The sequence below is a fragment of the Colias philodice genome, chromosome 17 (assembly GCF_061535455.1).
Source record: "Colias philodice isolate Cphi_HAF_F1 chromosome 17, ilColPhil1 Martin Lab GWU primary, whole genome shotgun sequence".
Lineage (NCBI taxonomy): Eukaryota > Metazoa > Arthropoda > Insecta > Lepidoptera > Pieridae > Colias > Colias philodice.
Genome location: NC_143102.1, coordinates 5,197,423 through 5,213,703, shown reverse-complemented (window position 1 = coordinate 5,213,703; position 16,281 = coordinate 5,197,423). Strand labels below are relative to the sequence as shown.

Sequence of the window (16,281 nt, the reverse complement as noted above, 5' to 3'; positions counted from 1 at the left end):
ATGTTGATAAATATTTGAAAATCTCACCTTTAAGAGGGTTTTTTTAACCCTAATTAAGGGCTTGGTCTAGTAGTGCAAACAAATGCATCCTGTCATCCTATATGTAAATAATACAAATGTACTAAGGGAAAGTTGCTCCACTTAATTTTTAAAAATTAAATCATTCGTATGCATAATTTAATATTCGTAATAAGTACCAAAAATGACAATTTGAAACAATTTTCGTGAAAATTACACCGGGTGATTTTTTTTTATCAGTACACAAAATTTGCAAATACTTTCTATTGATATCTTCAACTTCATGTTTATATAACTGATCAACTTTTACAAAGAAATTTGGACGAAATATAAAAAAAAATAAGCTTTCCATACAAAATGCATAACTCTATACATTTTTTTCGACCTAAGTTTCTTAGTGAAAGTTGTTCAGTTTAACTAATAAAACGGATAAACAAATTTTGTATATAATAAAAAAAATGTAATGTTTGTGTTAAAAAATTATAAAATAGAAAAATACGCAAATGAAAACAAAAGATAATTATTTCTGACTAGCTTCCGCCCGCGACTCCGTCCGCGCGGATGTCAGTCTTCGCGTCTTCTACAGATTTATTATATTATGTGTAATATATAGATTTATATTGATAAACCTAATAAATCTTTTGCTAGCATTCTGATACTTTATCGGTTGCACTGGATTTATCTCTTTTTTTTCAATCGCTTGAATGATATAGGATGGGTCCTTGATGGGCATCGAATGCTGAAGTCTCGAATCAATCAATTCTGACAGTAGGCAATTTATGTAAAATCTTGATAATGGTCCATCATTTTATTTTGCCTAAACGTTACATACTTTTTTATACAGGGTTACTTGTAAAACACCGGCAACCTCGCAGAACAAGATAGCTAACATCATAAGTAACAACATTTGTTCTACGACTTTTGATAATTTGTTAGATTTTATTTTCATACAAAAATAAATATTCATTAAAATTTTCCGTTTGAATATTATAAACTCTACGCCTCCCAAAAATTACGTAAACAAAAAGTGAACGAGAGGGGGAAGGGGCCGTCGCTTCGTCCATTCGATAATGAATAGAACATAGACTTACAAATGTTAGGAGAGTACAATAAAAGTTTAAAAAATCATTTAAAAATAATTTATTGCGTTATGCCAAAAGTCGTAGAACAAATGTTGTTACTTATGATGTTAGCTATCTTGTCCTGCGAGGTTGCTGGTGTTTTACAAGTAACCCTGTATATTCTATTTTTAACGAATTATTCACTCCAGTCCAAACAGCAAATAAGCAGACTTCTGCTTCTGCAACGTTTAGTTGTCCCTGAATTTAGAAAAAATAGTCATGATTCTTATCTATGTCAAAAGTGTTATTTTTTGCATTGTATTTCAAATATTAAATTTTTTTTTAACCGCATCTTCCGCATTCATGTCTTTTGCCGGAATTAGACATTTAACTTCTACTAGTCCCATTTTCCCTTTTTGATATATGGGAGTGTATAAAGTAAATTTTTTAGATATTTCTCGTTATACTTTTAAAAAGTTATTATTGTCATTTTGCTCATTAGGTAAAGTAATTTCGATATCAGTTTTAAGTTTTTTGATACCTGCAATAATAACGTCACAATCGCCTGCACAGCCTGCACATACTTATCGATTACACCCTGTATACAATCCACCATCCACATTCATAATGTTTTCCTGTCCTCCTCTCCTTTACGCTGTTCACCGATACATTTTAAATGAGTAAATCTGCTACCACTGAAGGATGTTTCATTGTGATCAGCAAATTTTCACCACTGTTGTCGATTATTTGTTTTTCATTTTTAATCAGCAATTGGGAATCATCAGTTTTGTTTTTTGAAAATTGGTGATGTACCCTAACAATACGTCGAAAAGGGAAAGCATCAACGAATTATCGTTTTCGTCCTCTTTTTTTATTCTTCGCGTCTCTGTTACTTCTGTTTGTTTAGTTCTCAACACCCACTGAATTTTCTATGTTATTGTGATCTTCCATTACATCTGAGTTTTGATGATGTGATGATAATCCATTCGTTTTAATATTGGTACTTAGAGTTGGTAGACTAAACTAGAAATGGCGGACTAAATTTGTCAGCGCGTCTGTAAGATCAGAATATAAAACCAACATCCTGTATTTAAGTTACAAAATTAATAATCAAACAACATGCCGCTACGTTGAAAATGACTAGAAGAAAAAATTCAAACACCTCGGATCAATTTTGGAGTAAACAAATCATTTTCCCCGTATGGGGATTTCCCCGGATGAACTTGGGAAGTTCAAGTTCTCAATACAAGTTTATAGGTATTATATTTCGTATTTCTCAAACGAAAAATAAACATTTTTGGAACTTCAAAAAAATTATATTATAAGAAAATTTATGAGCTTACTTTAGTTTTAAAGAAATATACATCCCTTTACTGACACCCCGTAAAATAAAGAAATTGTTGCCAATCACCTTTGCAATCTATTTGGTTTCATTAACTTTATGTTCGAAGATAATTTTTTTTCTAGTAGTTACACGCGTATTTTTTTCGTTTATTTTCCATATCGAAATCAAATGTTTAAAAATACGAATATTTGCACAAAACTAAGATAAAAATAATCAATTAACAAAAATATTAAATTTAATGAAGTAGAGCAACTTTCACTTCGGTATGAAGGAAAATCGAGCGTAGAGCACACGTCAGAACGCTCCGGCCCAAGGAGCGCGACTAAAGAAATTCGCTAGGATTTTTCCTAATTATTTTAAATATTTTTTTAATATTTAAAGAATTATCAAAATTCAAAAAAAATTTTTTTTAAAGGATTAATACTCATTGGTCTTCAACCAACTCGAATAAATTAATGGAAAAAATAACTTTTAGCAGTATTTATCAATAGATTTTGTAAGGCAAAAAATGGGAAATTTAATGAATTTATAACGTTCTAATTAAGAAAATCATAAGTTTTTCGGCAATTGTATTCAGCAGTTTTTAATAACGACTATATAAGGATAATAATGCGCTGATCAGATTGTGTAAATTGTAATCGGTTGCAACGTAGTGAGTGCACAAACTTAGCTCGAAATGTCTTTGGGGGAAAGAGACTTATCTTGAAGGCCTGATTAAGGTAACATAAAGTAACTTTATAAATGTGAAAAAATTCACGCGCATTGCGTATATAACACTAATTGATAAACAAGAAAAAAAAATTCAGTTTATCATTTCATTAGCCGGGAAAAAATTGTCAAATAACTTGTTGAAAACGCAATTTTGCTAGACTGCAGCCTTAAGGATGAAAAAGTTTGAATGGTCCAAATGTAATTTGACAACAGATGTATGTAATTAATGCTAACCGAGTCTAGGGTAGTTGCTCGTTTACACATAGACCCAAATTAACAATGTCTTCTATATTCCATCTACAATAATCAAATTAGACAGATTTGATAATAGGCTCCTTTGAGCTACCAGATTAAATTAGAAGTTATAATAATTATGCCTATTGTGTTATCTTATTACGTCGTTACATGCTACTATGTATAAGTAATAATATAATACATGATTGCCTTTTATGTTTTAGACAATTGTTAAATTACAGTGTTAAATATACAGCTGAAACAAGAAAATACTAGAGATCTTAAACTTAATCCAGTCTCATTTAACAGCTTTTAAATTATTATGTTACAAATTTTTAAATCTCTAAAAGATTGAAGATGTGTTATATTTCATCACATAATTGATTATCATAATATTAAACCTAAGACAAAATAAAGGTCGTGTTCCCTACAAGGACTAACTAAAATATGGCACAATTGAAACATCGCTAGTCGCTACGGCAAAGACAAGTCTTAAATTGCAACGGATGCTCTATATTTTTCATACTAACCAAATTAATTCTACACATTTGTACCTTGCCAAATTAAAAAAAAAAACTTTTTACATTTTATACTCCAACATATTTTTTTCCCTATAATCCCACAGGCGTAGTATTAGGTATCGGTTGTGGTCTAGTTCGGGAGGCGGCCGGGCTTGTGTTAGGAACGTACTTCAGGAGACGGCGACAGTTCGTCGAACTGGTTGCCCACGCGGGGGGAGGTGTTGGTATCGCGCTGTTTAGCGTCGCGTATAAGGAAGCTGTCGGGTATGTAGATATGATTTTTGTTTTGTATGTGTTTCTCTATTTATTGTATGAGTTGTAGAATATTTTGTTAATGTCCAAATTGGTCATATAAGTTCCAAAAAGCCCGTTTTTGTAGGTAGAAATGCCATGGGTGGTTTTAGTGGATTAAAAAATAATTGTAAAAGAATTTGTTTGTCTTGATAACTTGATATTTAAATGATGTGCTAAATATTTAAAGATAATAATTTTGTAGATGTCCCTTTAAAAGATAACACTTCACTTTTATAATTTTACCCGTACTGTTTACTCTACAATTATATAAATCCAATACTAACACTCCCATTTTGATTAATTAAGGCCATGAGCTAGATATAAATTTCCGCAACAATAACTCCAGATGTATTGTGTCCAACATTTCATAAACAGATAAGATATTTTCATCTCATTTTAGTTGATAAAAACGAGAGCATGTGTGCTTTTAAAAACATCTAAAGTCACAAAGTGATTGTTTCCCGCGCCTGCAGCCAAATGCTTTTGTAGCAGGCATTGTTGCAATTTCGAAATAATATTTCAAATCTCGTAAACCACAATGTTTCCTATTTCATAAACTGTCCAAAGCAATATACCAAAACTATGTTCATGAAATTCATATCACAATAGATGGTTTTAACAGATATGGCAATTTGTTTAACGGAATAACATTTACAAAACCATCGGTACCTAGCTAGTTTTTACGTAATAACATTTACAAAACATAGACACTACAAAATGTTAACACAGATAATATCAAGCGAGGTGAAGCTAAATATACTATCTTTTCATTCAATGTACACTATACCTTCCTTAAGAAATGAAAATCTGATAAAGAACGGAAGTCGCAGCAAAAAGATGCAAGATAGCTACAAAAAGTACGTAAGAAGATGTTCCTTTCAGCAAACTAGGATGGCGGCTCGGGCTTCAAGCAATTACGGGGATATTAGTGTTAGCGTTCTTCCTGAGCGCAGTGTACCGGAGTGCTTCCTTGTATCACCCGCAGAGACGAGCCATTTTGCATCTCAAGAATCAACGCAGGAAGGTAAATATTCAATACCTTTTCAACAATGAATGAATAAATGAAAAATTCTTTATTGTACACCTTATAGGACAATTAAAAACACATAATAACTTATTTACACACAATATTAATACCTTTGTAGAGATATATTGTTAAGGGTCTGGTCTTTTTAAATTACAATTTACTTCGTTATCTTTTATTTCTTTTAAAAATATGCGTATATGAAGCTATCATATAATCATATGATAGCATATACTATCATATAACTTACTTATCTATCTCAAAATCTTTGCTCTAACTTTTTGTGTTAAAATTAAGTAGTCTATATTTTCGAGACATTTTATTCGAGTTAGTACTTAACTCAGAACGAATAATTTAAAAACCATTCCATTCTGAAACACAATACTATTAAAAACTCAAACAGCCTTTAAAATACGAAACAGCCTTTAAAACAGCGCAAAAGCGAACCCTTTTCGTTGACGAGTTTTAATTAATAACCGTGAGTGGTTCGCTGACAATTCATTTAACAGGTAAAAGAGAAGAAAGGCCTAAAAAAGCCCCAGTTCATCGATCTGAGCCCGCTCCAATCCCGACCCGCGAAAGTTTTGCTATTAGCAGCCGGCATGGCGGCCTTTGGTCTATATACGCCCGTATTTTTCTTGGTAAGTAAAAGTACTAGGTTATCACGAGATTGCTCAACTTTGTTTCTTTTCGTGTAAAGTTAGCGAACAGATGGTTCATAATTAAAGGTGTATTTAGAAGCGGATTAGTGGGTAACATTTAAGATTAGTTCTTTAAATAAGTAATAAAATGAAGCAGAACTGTGGAAATTAGATGAAGCACTAACCACATAATAAAAATTGATATTCCTAAAAATATGACGAAAAATGTTTACAAACCTTTCATCCTGTAGGAAGATAGAATATAATATGTATCCAAAATATTGTCTATATTTATACCACATTATACCTTCGTAATGAAATTTCAAAAAGGTCGGATCAATAGTTTTGCGTCAATCTTCTTCAGAATATGAAAAATTGTTATTTTGAAATTTTTACAACCCAGTTTTAGTATTCCCTGGTTACCTAAAATCAAGCTTTACTTTGTTTCATAAACAACAATTTGAATTTGCTTATACCCAGTATTTATCTAGCTCGAAGAAGCTATCTCTCTCTGAATGAGGACGAAGCCCCGAAATATACATAACTGAAACATTTCCTGCCCTAAATCATCTAGATATCGGGCTAACCCTCTCGCAGTTACAAACCCGCTAATGTATTATAAACACGCTTCCAACACCTTATATTCAATAAAGCTTTTGTGCTATCTTAAATAGATTCAAATTTAATTTGGGTCTGTGCAAAATTACTCTGTGATTCATCTATTTGTGGCTACCGTAATAAATTATTACCTGACGATGATGTCTCCTAACCGGCAAATTAAATTAGGCGAAATTTGTAAAGCGCTTTTATGAGAAAAGTTAATTTAGGCAATTTTGAAAATGCCAAATGCGATCTTATTATTATTACCTTACTTTGTTCGCCATTGCCATAAATTTTTTACCTTTATAAACGGACAGATATTAATTTGGCTCCAAATAAATATTTGCTACTGCTGCAGATATCTACTGCAGATAGATTCAAAATTGGAAATTTACCTAAAAACCATCATAGCTTCTTAACCAGTTTTTCATCAGGGCTTTTCATAAATAATTTATCTATTCTCAGTGAAACTTTGTTAAATACTTTACTGATCCCTAGCTTTTTCCTTAGGGACTTGTTATATTTTTAAGCCAGCGCTAAGACGCAAGATAAGTGCTTATAAATAAGGTCTAAAATAAAGTTTTCCCAGAAATACCTTAAGAACTTTATGGTAAGACAGGATTATATTTAGATTTAGAGCTTAAAAATACGGTTTAAGACTGTTTTCCTTGAAGTTCCTTAAATAAATTGTGTATGGGCAGGCGCTACAAGGTTTCCAAGAAGGATTGGAAGAGAGCGCACTCGTATTACTGCAGACATTTCTGGGATTCGCGGCGGTGCTTGGATGCGCTGGTTTTGGTCTGGTTCTTGTCAGACCCTCGGCACAGTGTCTGGTTTCTAAACAGTATTTGTGTCAGACTGCTATGCTGGGTATTGGTAAGTATTTTTTGTTTAGTTGTAATTTTTATAGTCCTTCTGTGTGTTTTGTGTTTTCTTAGCTTGTTGAAAGCGTAACAGATACGCTTGTTTCTATTAATTTATATTTATATGCAGTAGTAGTATAGAAGAGATTATAAATAACGTTTTTGACTCACAGTTATCAGTTTTATTCGCTAATAAACTAGTAAATAAAGTTTTAACCAAACTTGGGTACGTAATTTTATACAACCGCGCTATCGATATTTTTCATATTAAAACTCTTACATAGAGTTGAATGGAACACATGTTCGTAACTTTAAGTACAAAGATGATAAAGACGTACACAGCTGGATACAACTGGATGACATACTTATAACGCCAATAACACTGATATTATGAACATTATTATAACATTGTTATATTATTAAAGAGCGGAGCTTTCGTGACGGCTCGCGTAGTTATTCTGTTGCGTTATAATTTTAAAGCGTTTAAAAGTTTTTCTGTTTATTAATACTATTAAAGCGTTTAACAAATAAAACTAAACATATTTATGCAAATCTAGAAATAAAGTAATTAATTAATTAATCTATAATATTTAAACACTATTCTAACATCGTTGTTAAGTAAAGTAACTAAATGGTAATGGTACAATTAACTTCCCACAATCGTTACTTAACGTTAAATCGTATAAAGTTTCCACTCGTTTCAGGAATATCGATGTTGGCCCTGAGCAGCGTGGAAGGCTATCACGGGTACGTGCTCTTCGCCTGGATGTACGGTTTATGTTTGGGAGGATTTCTCTACTCGATGAAAATGCTCACAATGGAGCGAGTTCGGGGGCGGCACTTCACCAAAGTTTGGAGTGAGTACTACCCTACGACTGGCTGTCGAGTTAAAACTTGCGAACTAATCGGTGTTTCTCTGGCAGGTTTCGTGCAAGGAGCGGAAGCGATTCCCGTGATCGTCGGGGTGCCGGTGACGGGTTATATTAACCAGCAAGTTCCACGGGCGGGGTTTTATTTTTCGACGGCTTCGACGTTGATCGGGGCGATTCTGTTGTTCTTTGTTGGGTTTTCGAAGCGGGAGCCGGAGCCGCCGCCGCTGCCCGCTCCGGCAGTATCTGAGGCTTGTTTGTGTCTGACGCCGCCGCGGTGCGAGCCCGCGTGGTGCGCGTGCAGTGCGGGCGGAGCGACGACTTACTGCGCGTGGACGGGGAGCTCTTGTACTCGTTTGCCCAAGTCAATGTCTTACGCAGCGCCGTTGAATCGGCCGTGTTGTCCAGCCGCGTACCCGGAGTGTTGCAGGCGCGTGACGTTACGGCCGTCTCGTAGTGTGCCCGAGGGACTCTCGCGGAGAGGCACGTGGGGCCGCGCCTCGTGCAGAGCGAACTGCCCGCGACGGGAACACCACTTGATTGAACAGATCACTACTTCTGTATAGATAGTCGAGGATTACGTTACTTTCACGTTGAAATGAAATTTAAGCCTCTTTCATTGCTACGTTTTCTCTGATCCGGAAAGATAGCGTTTTATTGGACCTTGATGAGTAAAATTAGCATGTAACATGAAACTAATGTTTGCCTCGATAAGTGTGTGAATGATCAAATTGTATATATTGATTTATAAAAAAATGTAAGTTTTATTACTTGCGGACACACGCAACGTTCCATTTTCGTGTGAAAGACGGATTTATAGAAAAAAATTGGCTCTTTTTGGCGTACGAATAAGCCTACTTTTATTATATCCTTCCTCTATTCAAATCATTTCACTTTGGCACGTAGAGTTGTATTAGATAAACAGGAAGGCGGGAGGGCTCTCCGTCGCGTCGTGTTATTTGATTTTATACTGTGCTTGATGTTTTATTTCTCTGGAGGTTATTCAGACAAATTTCGGACGTTTATGAATGCCGATGTTCTTGTAAATTAAATTTATTTTGTTTTGATTTTTTACGTAGCGACATAATATGAATTTATTTTTTAGGCTAAAAATTAACAATACGAATCTTATAAACTCCCATTTTTTCAAATACTTGTGGGACCTTTGATGTTGTAGGTACTAACGTTTTGTAAAAATTAAAACTTATAATAGTTCCAAATTAGCGTCTTTTATCTTTCCTATTTGTTTAAAAATGTAGAGAATGGTGGCAATATACTTAGTTGAATGTTGGTGAAAATAATAAATTAAGGAACAGTGTCAATTTTACTATTTGTTACAGATGAATATATTGTATTTAAACTTTATTTAAATAAATATCTGGATTGTTTATTAGAAAATGTATATACATGTATAAGTTCTATGTAAAGACGTTGTTTTTTTACTGCATTGTTCGATTTACTTTTACTTAAAAAATAAAGTTTTAGAAAAGTTTTGGTGTTTTATTACAACTTCCCGATACATATTATTATTGCTTTTTAATATAAAACCTATCGAGTGATAATTTTATACTGCATTTTCAATTGATATGAAGTGCATCGTTCATTCAATATTACTAAATACTCGTGTGGAGTTTGTGATAGGTACGCAATTACGAGAGGAATTAATATTTAAATCGTCATTTAAATTATATAACTTTCACCATATTATAATTCATTTTTATATAAAACAACACAATATATTTTTTATTGCATATTGCAATTTACTTTCAGCTGTAGGTATGGAAGTATTTTATAAGAGTAACTTTATCTTTATTTATTCCATGACATTAATACAAAGAGTCAAATAAAGAGTAAATAATCTACTTAAACATACTCTTGCTGACACACATTAAACATTCACGTTTACCCAAAACTACTAGGTACTACTAATAAAACAGCTGTTGATAATTTCGGAATTCGGACTCCGCTACATTTAGTATGTCCCTTTGTATTCCACATGTGTTCACCTCAAATTTAGATAGTAACTGCATGCTTCATGTAGAGGATGCTGAACACGGAAATTCCGGCCATAAAATCCAACGCCTGCCATATCTAGAGGACGTTCCTTATTATCAGCTAGATGTAACGCTATTTTCACACCCGTGAATTTATACTGCTAACGTATAAATGTGTCCTAACTAAACAGCTGTGAGAATTGTTTATCAAATTATTTGTACATTTAACTACAAATTACGTATATATATCGCATTAGGGTACTTTCCAAAATGTGCAGTAATGACTATAAAGTTTAGATTAATAGTATTATTTTAATAGTATTTTATAGTATCCATAGGTTGATTAATAATACAATTCATATGTATTACAGAGATCACCAGCTACCAATTAATTTTACTTCATTAGTAAAACCCCGTCTTCCGTAATTAAAGGACCTTCCCCAAAGGACCTTAGCAATATTTTGGTGCTAAACACACGCAGAAGTTAATTGAATAGGAAATTAAATTGAGTTTAAATTCATTTCTAAAAATCTAATGATGGATTTTATCTTAATAAGTATATATAAATCTCGTGTCACAATGTTTGTCCTCAATGGACTCCTAAACCACTTAACCGATTATAATGAAATTCGCACACCATGTGCAGTTCGATCCAACTTGAGAGATAGGATAGGTTTTATCCCGGAAATCCCACGGGAAAGGGAACTATGCGGGGTTTTCTCTGAAAACGCGGGCGAAGCCGCGGGCGGAAAGCTAGTATTTTTTGTAAAGAATACTTTTAAAAGGTTCCAATTTTCCATAGTTCATAAATATACTAAAGCTCAATGAAATGTCGTTTGCAATTTCAAAAGGAATTGAAACGCTTTACTGAAAGCATGACTAATGGCTGTCGTGCGAAGACATCTTGGAATGGATGATGGTTAATGGAGATGCCAAATGTAAGACAATGAACGCCTTCGATAGTTCCCAAAGCGAATTTATCAACAATACACTTCAACTCAAATATTTATTCATTCAACTAGACTAGAGACTCGCTTTTGAATCGTCAAAATAGGTATATTTTTTTTCCACCAAATAAAGAAAGCTGTAATACTTAACTTTCGGCTTAATTTCAGAAAACACAAATCTTTCAAAAGTAGAAATTTGAGTTTCAGATTACTAACTGAAAATGTGAAATAAAATTTTATCACAGGCTCTTTGCTATAAGAACTTTATGTTACAACTTAGATATAACAATATTTAATGATAGCAATTATATTAATTTACAAAGAAAACAAATATATTCGAGGATATAAGAAAGATTTGAACAAAGCAGAGATAACAGTTGTTTTACGCTTCAACGCCACAGCCAACTCGGCTCATTGTTGGTCCTATATTTTTTATTCTTTTGTTGTTTCATAACATTTTTATCACATAGATCACAATCACTACTTTATCTTATACTTTATCACAATTCATTTATTAATTTCACGTTACGTTACTTTTTAAGCTATTAAATACCCACATATTATCGTTGTATTTTAAATTCCACAAATTAAGATTAATTGATTAACCTAAAAATTTGATCAGTAATTCTCAATGCTCTTTGATATTCTGAAGCCGTAATTTTACACATTGTAAACCAATTTCCCAGCATCCAAATGTCTCATTTGACTTGTTGATCTTAAACAAACAGGAGGTGAGATCGAAACGCACAAAGTAATTTAGCCTTTCCTAATTAAAACGGGTCCTAATTAAAAACAACGGCAGTAAAATAGCTGTTGATGTTCTTCACAGATATATATGAAACCAGATTATACGTTAAATGATAGCTTTTACGATGATGAAAAACTAACACAAAGAAAGTTATAAAAATAGAGGGGCAAGTGCTAACGGTTTTTTAATGAATACGAACGGTTTTTTTTAATAAAAGTAATATTTATAACTTGAATTTAATTAGTTAAATCGGAGCACCTTAGTTAAAAATGTAAAATATCCATTATTCAATTTTTAAATCAATCCATGGATCACTCGATTAACTGTGATTGATAAGATATTTATAAGTTCACTTCCACAACTAGACGCTACAGCTATACTTACAGGATTTACTTCGTGATTGCCGTGTTTGCGGCATGTCTGTCTGAATGTAGAGCAAGAATATACGACACTATTACCCTTTGAAAATACAGGTAAGTATATTCTTAAATAATTTATTTGTGTGAAAACCTGTTTAAAAAGTAACAATAAGTATTCACAGGCTTGTTAAGTGAAACAATTCGTTCGTTAACTATTTTTAAAAAACGATTCTACTCCATCAATTCATGAGCATTCGAGCTTATAAAGACAACATTGCAGAATATGTCGTGTATCGTAAAAGCAAGCTGGAATCTGATGGCAATTTCATTTTATGATACCTACATCGCTACATTTGACGGACAGCAAAGGCATACAGTTGGTACTGAAGAAGCCTTGGAACGGGCAGCAAGTTTGAATCATCGTGGATTTTCAGCGTTTGGGAAAGGCAGGGCGAAATTAATGCGGCCGGTGCGTCAACGTAGTAACGACCCGCATGAATGGTACAGCCATGTGCCGCTGACATACTGGCATTATTGCAGCTTTTCTGAAACGACGTCATTTAAATTCTCCTTTTTGAAGTGCGCGGTATACACTATACCCGCCCAAATATATTAAATTTTGTAGTTTATAGTTTAGACCAAAGTGAACATAAACTTTGTTGTAATAAATTACTACTTCCAACATAAAGTATTGAATAGTTAATTTATGTTAACGTTAAATATACCTGCATAATATACATAAAGGTAGTGCAAACGTCACTAAACGTTTTGCATCCTATGTAGGAAATTGTAAATCTATAGGATTTTAATCAAAATCCATTCACGGTAGAAAGCACACGAAATACTTGGACTAAATGCCAAATTTACAAACGCTTTTAATACATCTCCGGTATGAGATTGAACGCAGCGGGAATCAACTACCTAGCACTTATATAAATGACTAGCGATCCGCCCACACTTTGCTTTAGTTTCACAGATGAATGAAAATGTGAAAAACACTTTTATCATAAAATGGGTATTAAAACTAACTGGAATATTTAAAAATTGCTTTTTGTCTTTTATAGAACTATGTAGTTGACTTTACTTTTATAGACTTAACTACTTAAGTAACTAAGTAAGTTCCTTCCTCCAATTTTCTAAGCTATTGACAATTTTTAATTTAAAAATAACGCAGAAATTTAAAATTATAATGCAACATTCAACCGCACGCTGACCCAGAATTATCATTTTCTTAGAAAATATTACACAATGAATAATCAAATAATGTTTCCACCTGTGTGGTAAGCACTATTTTTTATAAAAATATCACTCAGCATTTCGGATAACACAATTTTATCTAACATATATGGAATATGGATATTTTGCAAATCCCTTCAGATAATCTAAATGTATTACTGGGCTAAATTGCAAACCGAACAAACGACACAAAACTACATTCTCTTAGTGTATTTCTACAAAAGTAAAGAAAAGATGTGTTCTTCAAAAATGGCGCGAAAAAACAATAATTCATATTTTATATCTGGGTCGGAAGCATGGCTGACACGCACCTCCGTTCCTTCATCGCGTTACTTGAATTTAGTCTATTGTGCCGCCCTTTCAAACATTTTATTACTCTCTTGGTAACAGGAGCCACAAATTTACGATAAGCACCATAAAATTTAAGTACCGCTGTGAAACAAAAGAAGATATAAATTGACTAGTGATTTTTTTAATGACAATTATATTTTACTTCGGGGTTTTTTTTATTATCTACATTAATGGGTCGTTTCAAACCGTAATCGAACCAAAAAATAGTACCTATTGGGTACGCATACTGCGTCTAAAGTTAAAATCTAGTACTTTTTGAATGTGCTTTAAAAATAATATCAAATTACATCCATTAAATGTATTTAATAAAATAAGAATTTAATTAATTTAAGTAATTTAATGATTAAATACTTGATCGTTTTCTTATAAACTTCATAACTTCGTAATAGCTTGCGATTCTCCTGTGGTTCAAACATTGTAACTAATGAACTAAAATACTCTATTCATCATTTGTATTTTATTAGAAAATATAAAACATACAGATCGTGAAACCAAGCACGCGGAGAAATCTATTATGGCGCGTAAATACAGGCTTGAGAAATTCAATATAAGGTTAAAGGCAATAAACTATGTAAACATCTGAAAGAAGGCATCCGCACTAAAGTGGAATGTTATTTGATTCTCAACGGAAAACTCGTGTATTTGTTACTGCTGTAACACAACATTATTACAGAATATTTTGCTCACATTTTTCCAAAAATATCTGAACATATACAGAAACTCAACGAAAAGCAAAGTTCAAATCAATTGCACGTGTAAAATCCTCTACCTTCAGCGGAATAGTAGATTAATTCAATTTGAAAGCATTTCACTTTTATGGCGTCTATCTCGCAATTTCCGGAACGCTTTACGAAGGCCTCACTAAAAGAAAATCACACAAACAATTATCTTAAAAGGAATGATAATTGAGCGTTTTTCTACAATTGCTTTGTGGGGGCGTCTTATCTTTATAGAGTGATGTTGACAATTTTTTTTTTGTTTTAGGACATAATTTTCTGTTCCAATTTAGAGGATGCGCCCGGTACCGAATATTAGAAGTTAGAGTCACGTATTTTTGGCACAGGTTTGTCCTTTGTTTACTCGAAAGAAATATTCCTATCACGTTTACCGAGCGGATATCAATAGACTGACGTGGTTAATGCTTGGTTGTTGCGGTCGCATAATTTTCCAATTTCTGCTACATCGCAAGCAATCCCAAACTTACAGCATTTTGAGAGAAACTGAATTTATTTATACTGACCTGTGGAGTGTGGGTTATTAAAAAATCGATATGAAGTAGGGCTAAAAGAAATTGCAATTTTCATACAAAATGGAAATATTCTCGTTATGTCTAGTCATTGTTTCCATTACACGCATTGCTGGGAACAAATGAAAACGCGGTATAGGCCTACTGTCCTTATTAGGGGCTTCCCTGATTCATGACTTTAATCAGATTCTTTTATGTTGGGTTTTTGAAGCGTGAGAAGTATCTTAGTTGATAAATGTTTGCATATAAAGCTGCTATTGTATGATGAAAAATTAAAATTAAAATTAAAAAACAGCAAGTAGGTACAATGAATAAATATTTATTTAACAGTCTATGTATCAAAAAATATTCAAAATATACGGATTAAGGTAAAATTTTATTAAAGGGTGCTGTTAGACAAGAGGAACAAGAAGAAAAAGTTGTTATAGAACATCGAGCATTTCGATGATTTTTTTACACCTTAATTTAAAAACCAATCTAAATACACAATATTAAAAAACTATGCTCTGACAAAAGCTCGTGTATACCAACCCTAAGAAAATTAATGAAGAGTAGGTTCATTTTGTTTATGGTTAGGGAGCCAGGTGCAAATTTGGTTAACTATTTCCTCTCAAGAGATAATTCGTCAGACGCATGAGAGTATAGTATTATAAAGCCTCGTGAACGTCAGCTGGCGCTCGGTTGGGGGGGTGAGCGGTTGTAGCCTCCCACGCACATAGGAAAAAAAATACATTCATTCATTCATTTCCTCTCAGCTAAAAATTTGTCAAATTGTAGCTAACCCAATATCTCAACGAAAAAAAATAGTCAGCTGGTTACAACATGGTGTATTATACGTCAGCTGGTGTCTCGAACATGAAAGTTAAATTTAAAGAAAAATTTATTTTCCGTTATTTCCTCTCAAACAAAAATTTACCTGATGATAGCTTATATGTAACTGTGGATAAATATATATGTCAGCTGGCTGTATCTTGGTGGAAAAACCGTCAGCTGATACGGGAGGCTACAACTGCTCTTCCCCCCAACCGAGCTCCAGCTGACGTTCACGAGGCTTCATAATACTATACTTTGATGCATTTTACTAATTACCGCTTGAGAGGAACTTGGTCATAAAATCTGCTGCTGGCTCTCGGACCATTACTTAACCAATTCAATTTATCAGTTGTATTTATATTTACTCAAAAGTCATATTACTGAAATTAAATAAACAACAAGTATT

At 33.1% G+C, this 16,281-nt stretch overlaps 1 protein-coding gene across 3 annotated transcripts in view; it reads left to right on the top strand.

The window, feature by feature from the left end:
- Window positions 1-9,671, top strand: part of LOC149481070 (monocarboxylate transporter 4-like) — a 42,293-nt gene extending 32,622 nt beyond the window's left edge. For all 3 annotated transcript variants that reach the window (XM_089705825.1, XM_089705824.1, XM_089705823.1), the window contains exons 7-12: window positions 3,995-4,154; window positions 5,067-5,208; window positions 5,718-5,849; window positions 7,151-7,325; window positions 8,017-8,169; window positions 8,236-9,671. In XM_089705825.1, coding sequence (XP_089561951.1) covers window positions 3,995-4,154; window positions 5,067-5,208; window positions 5,718-5,849; window positions 7,151-7,325; window positions 8,017-8,169; window positions 8,236-8,747 — 1,274 coding nt within the window. In that variant the 3' untranslated portion in view covers window positions 8,748-9,671. The remainder of the gene's footprint in view (window positions 1-3,994; window positions 4,155-5,066; window positions 5,209-5,717; window positions 5,850-7,150; window positions 7,326-8,016; window positions 8,170-8,235) is intronic.
- The last annotated feature ends 6,610 nt before the right edge of the window (window positions 9,672-16,281 follow it).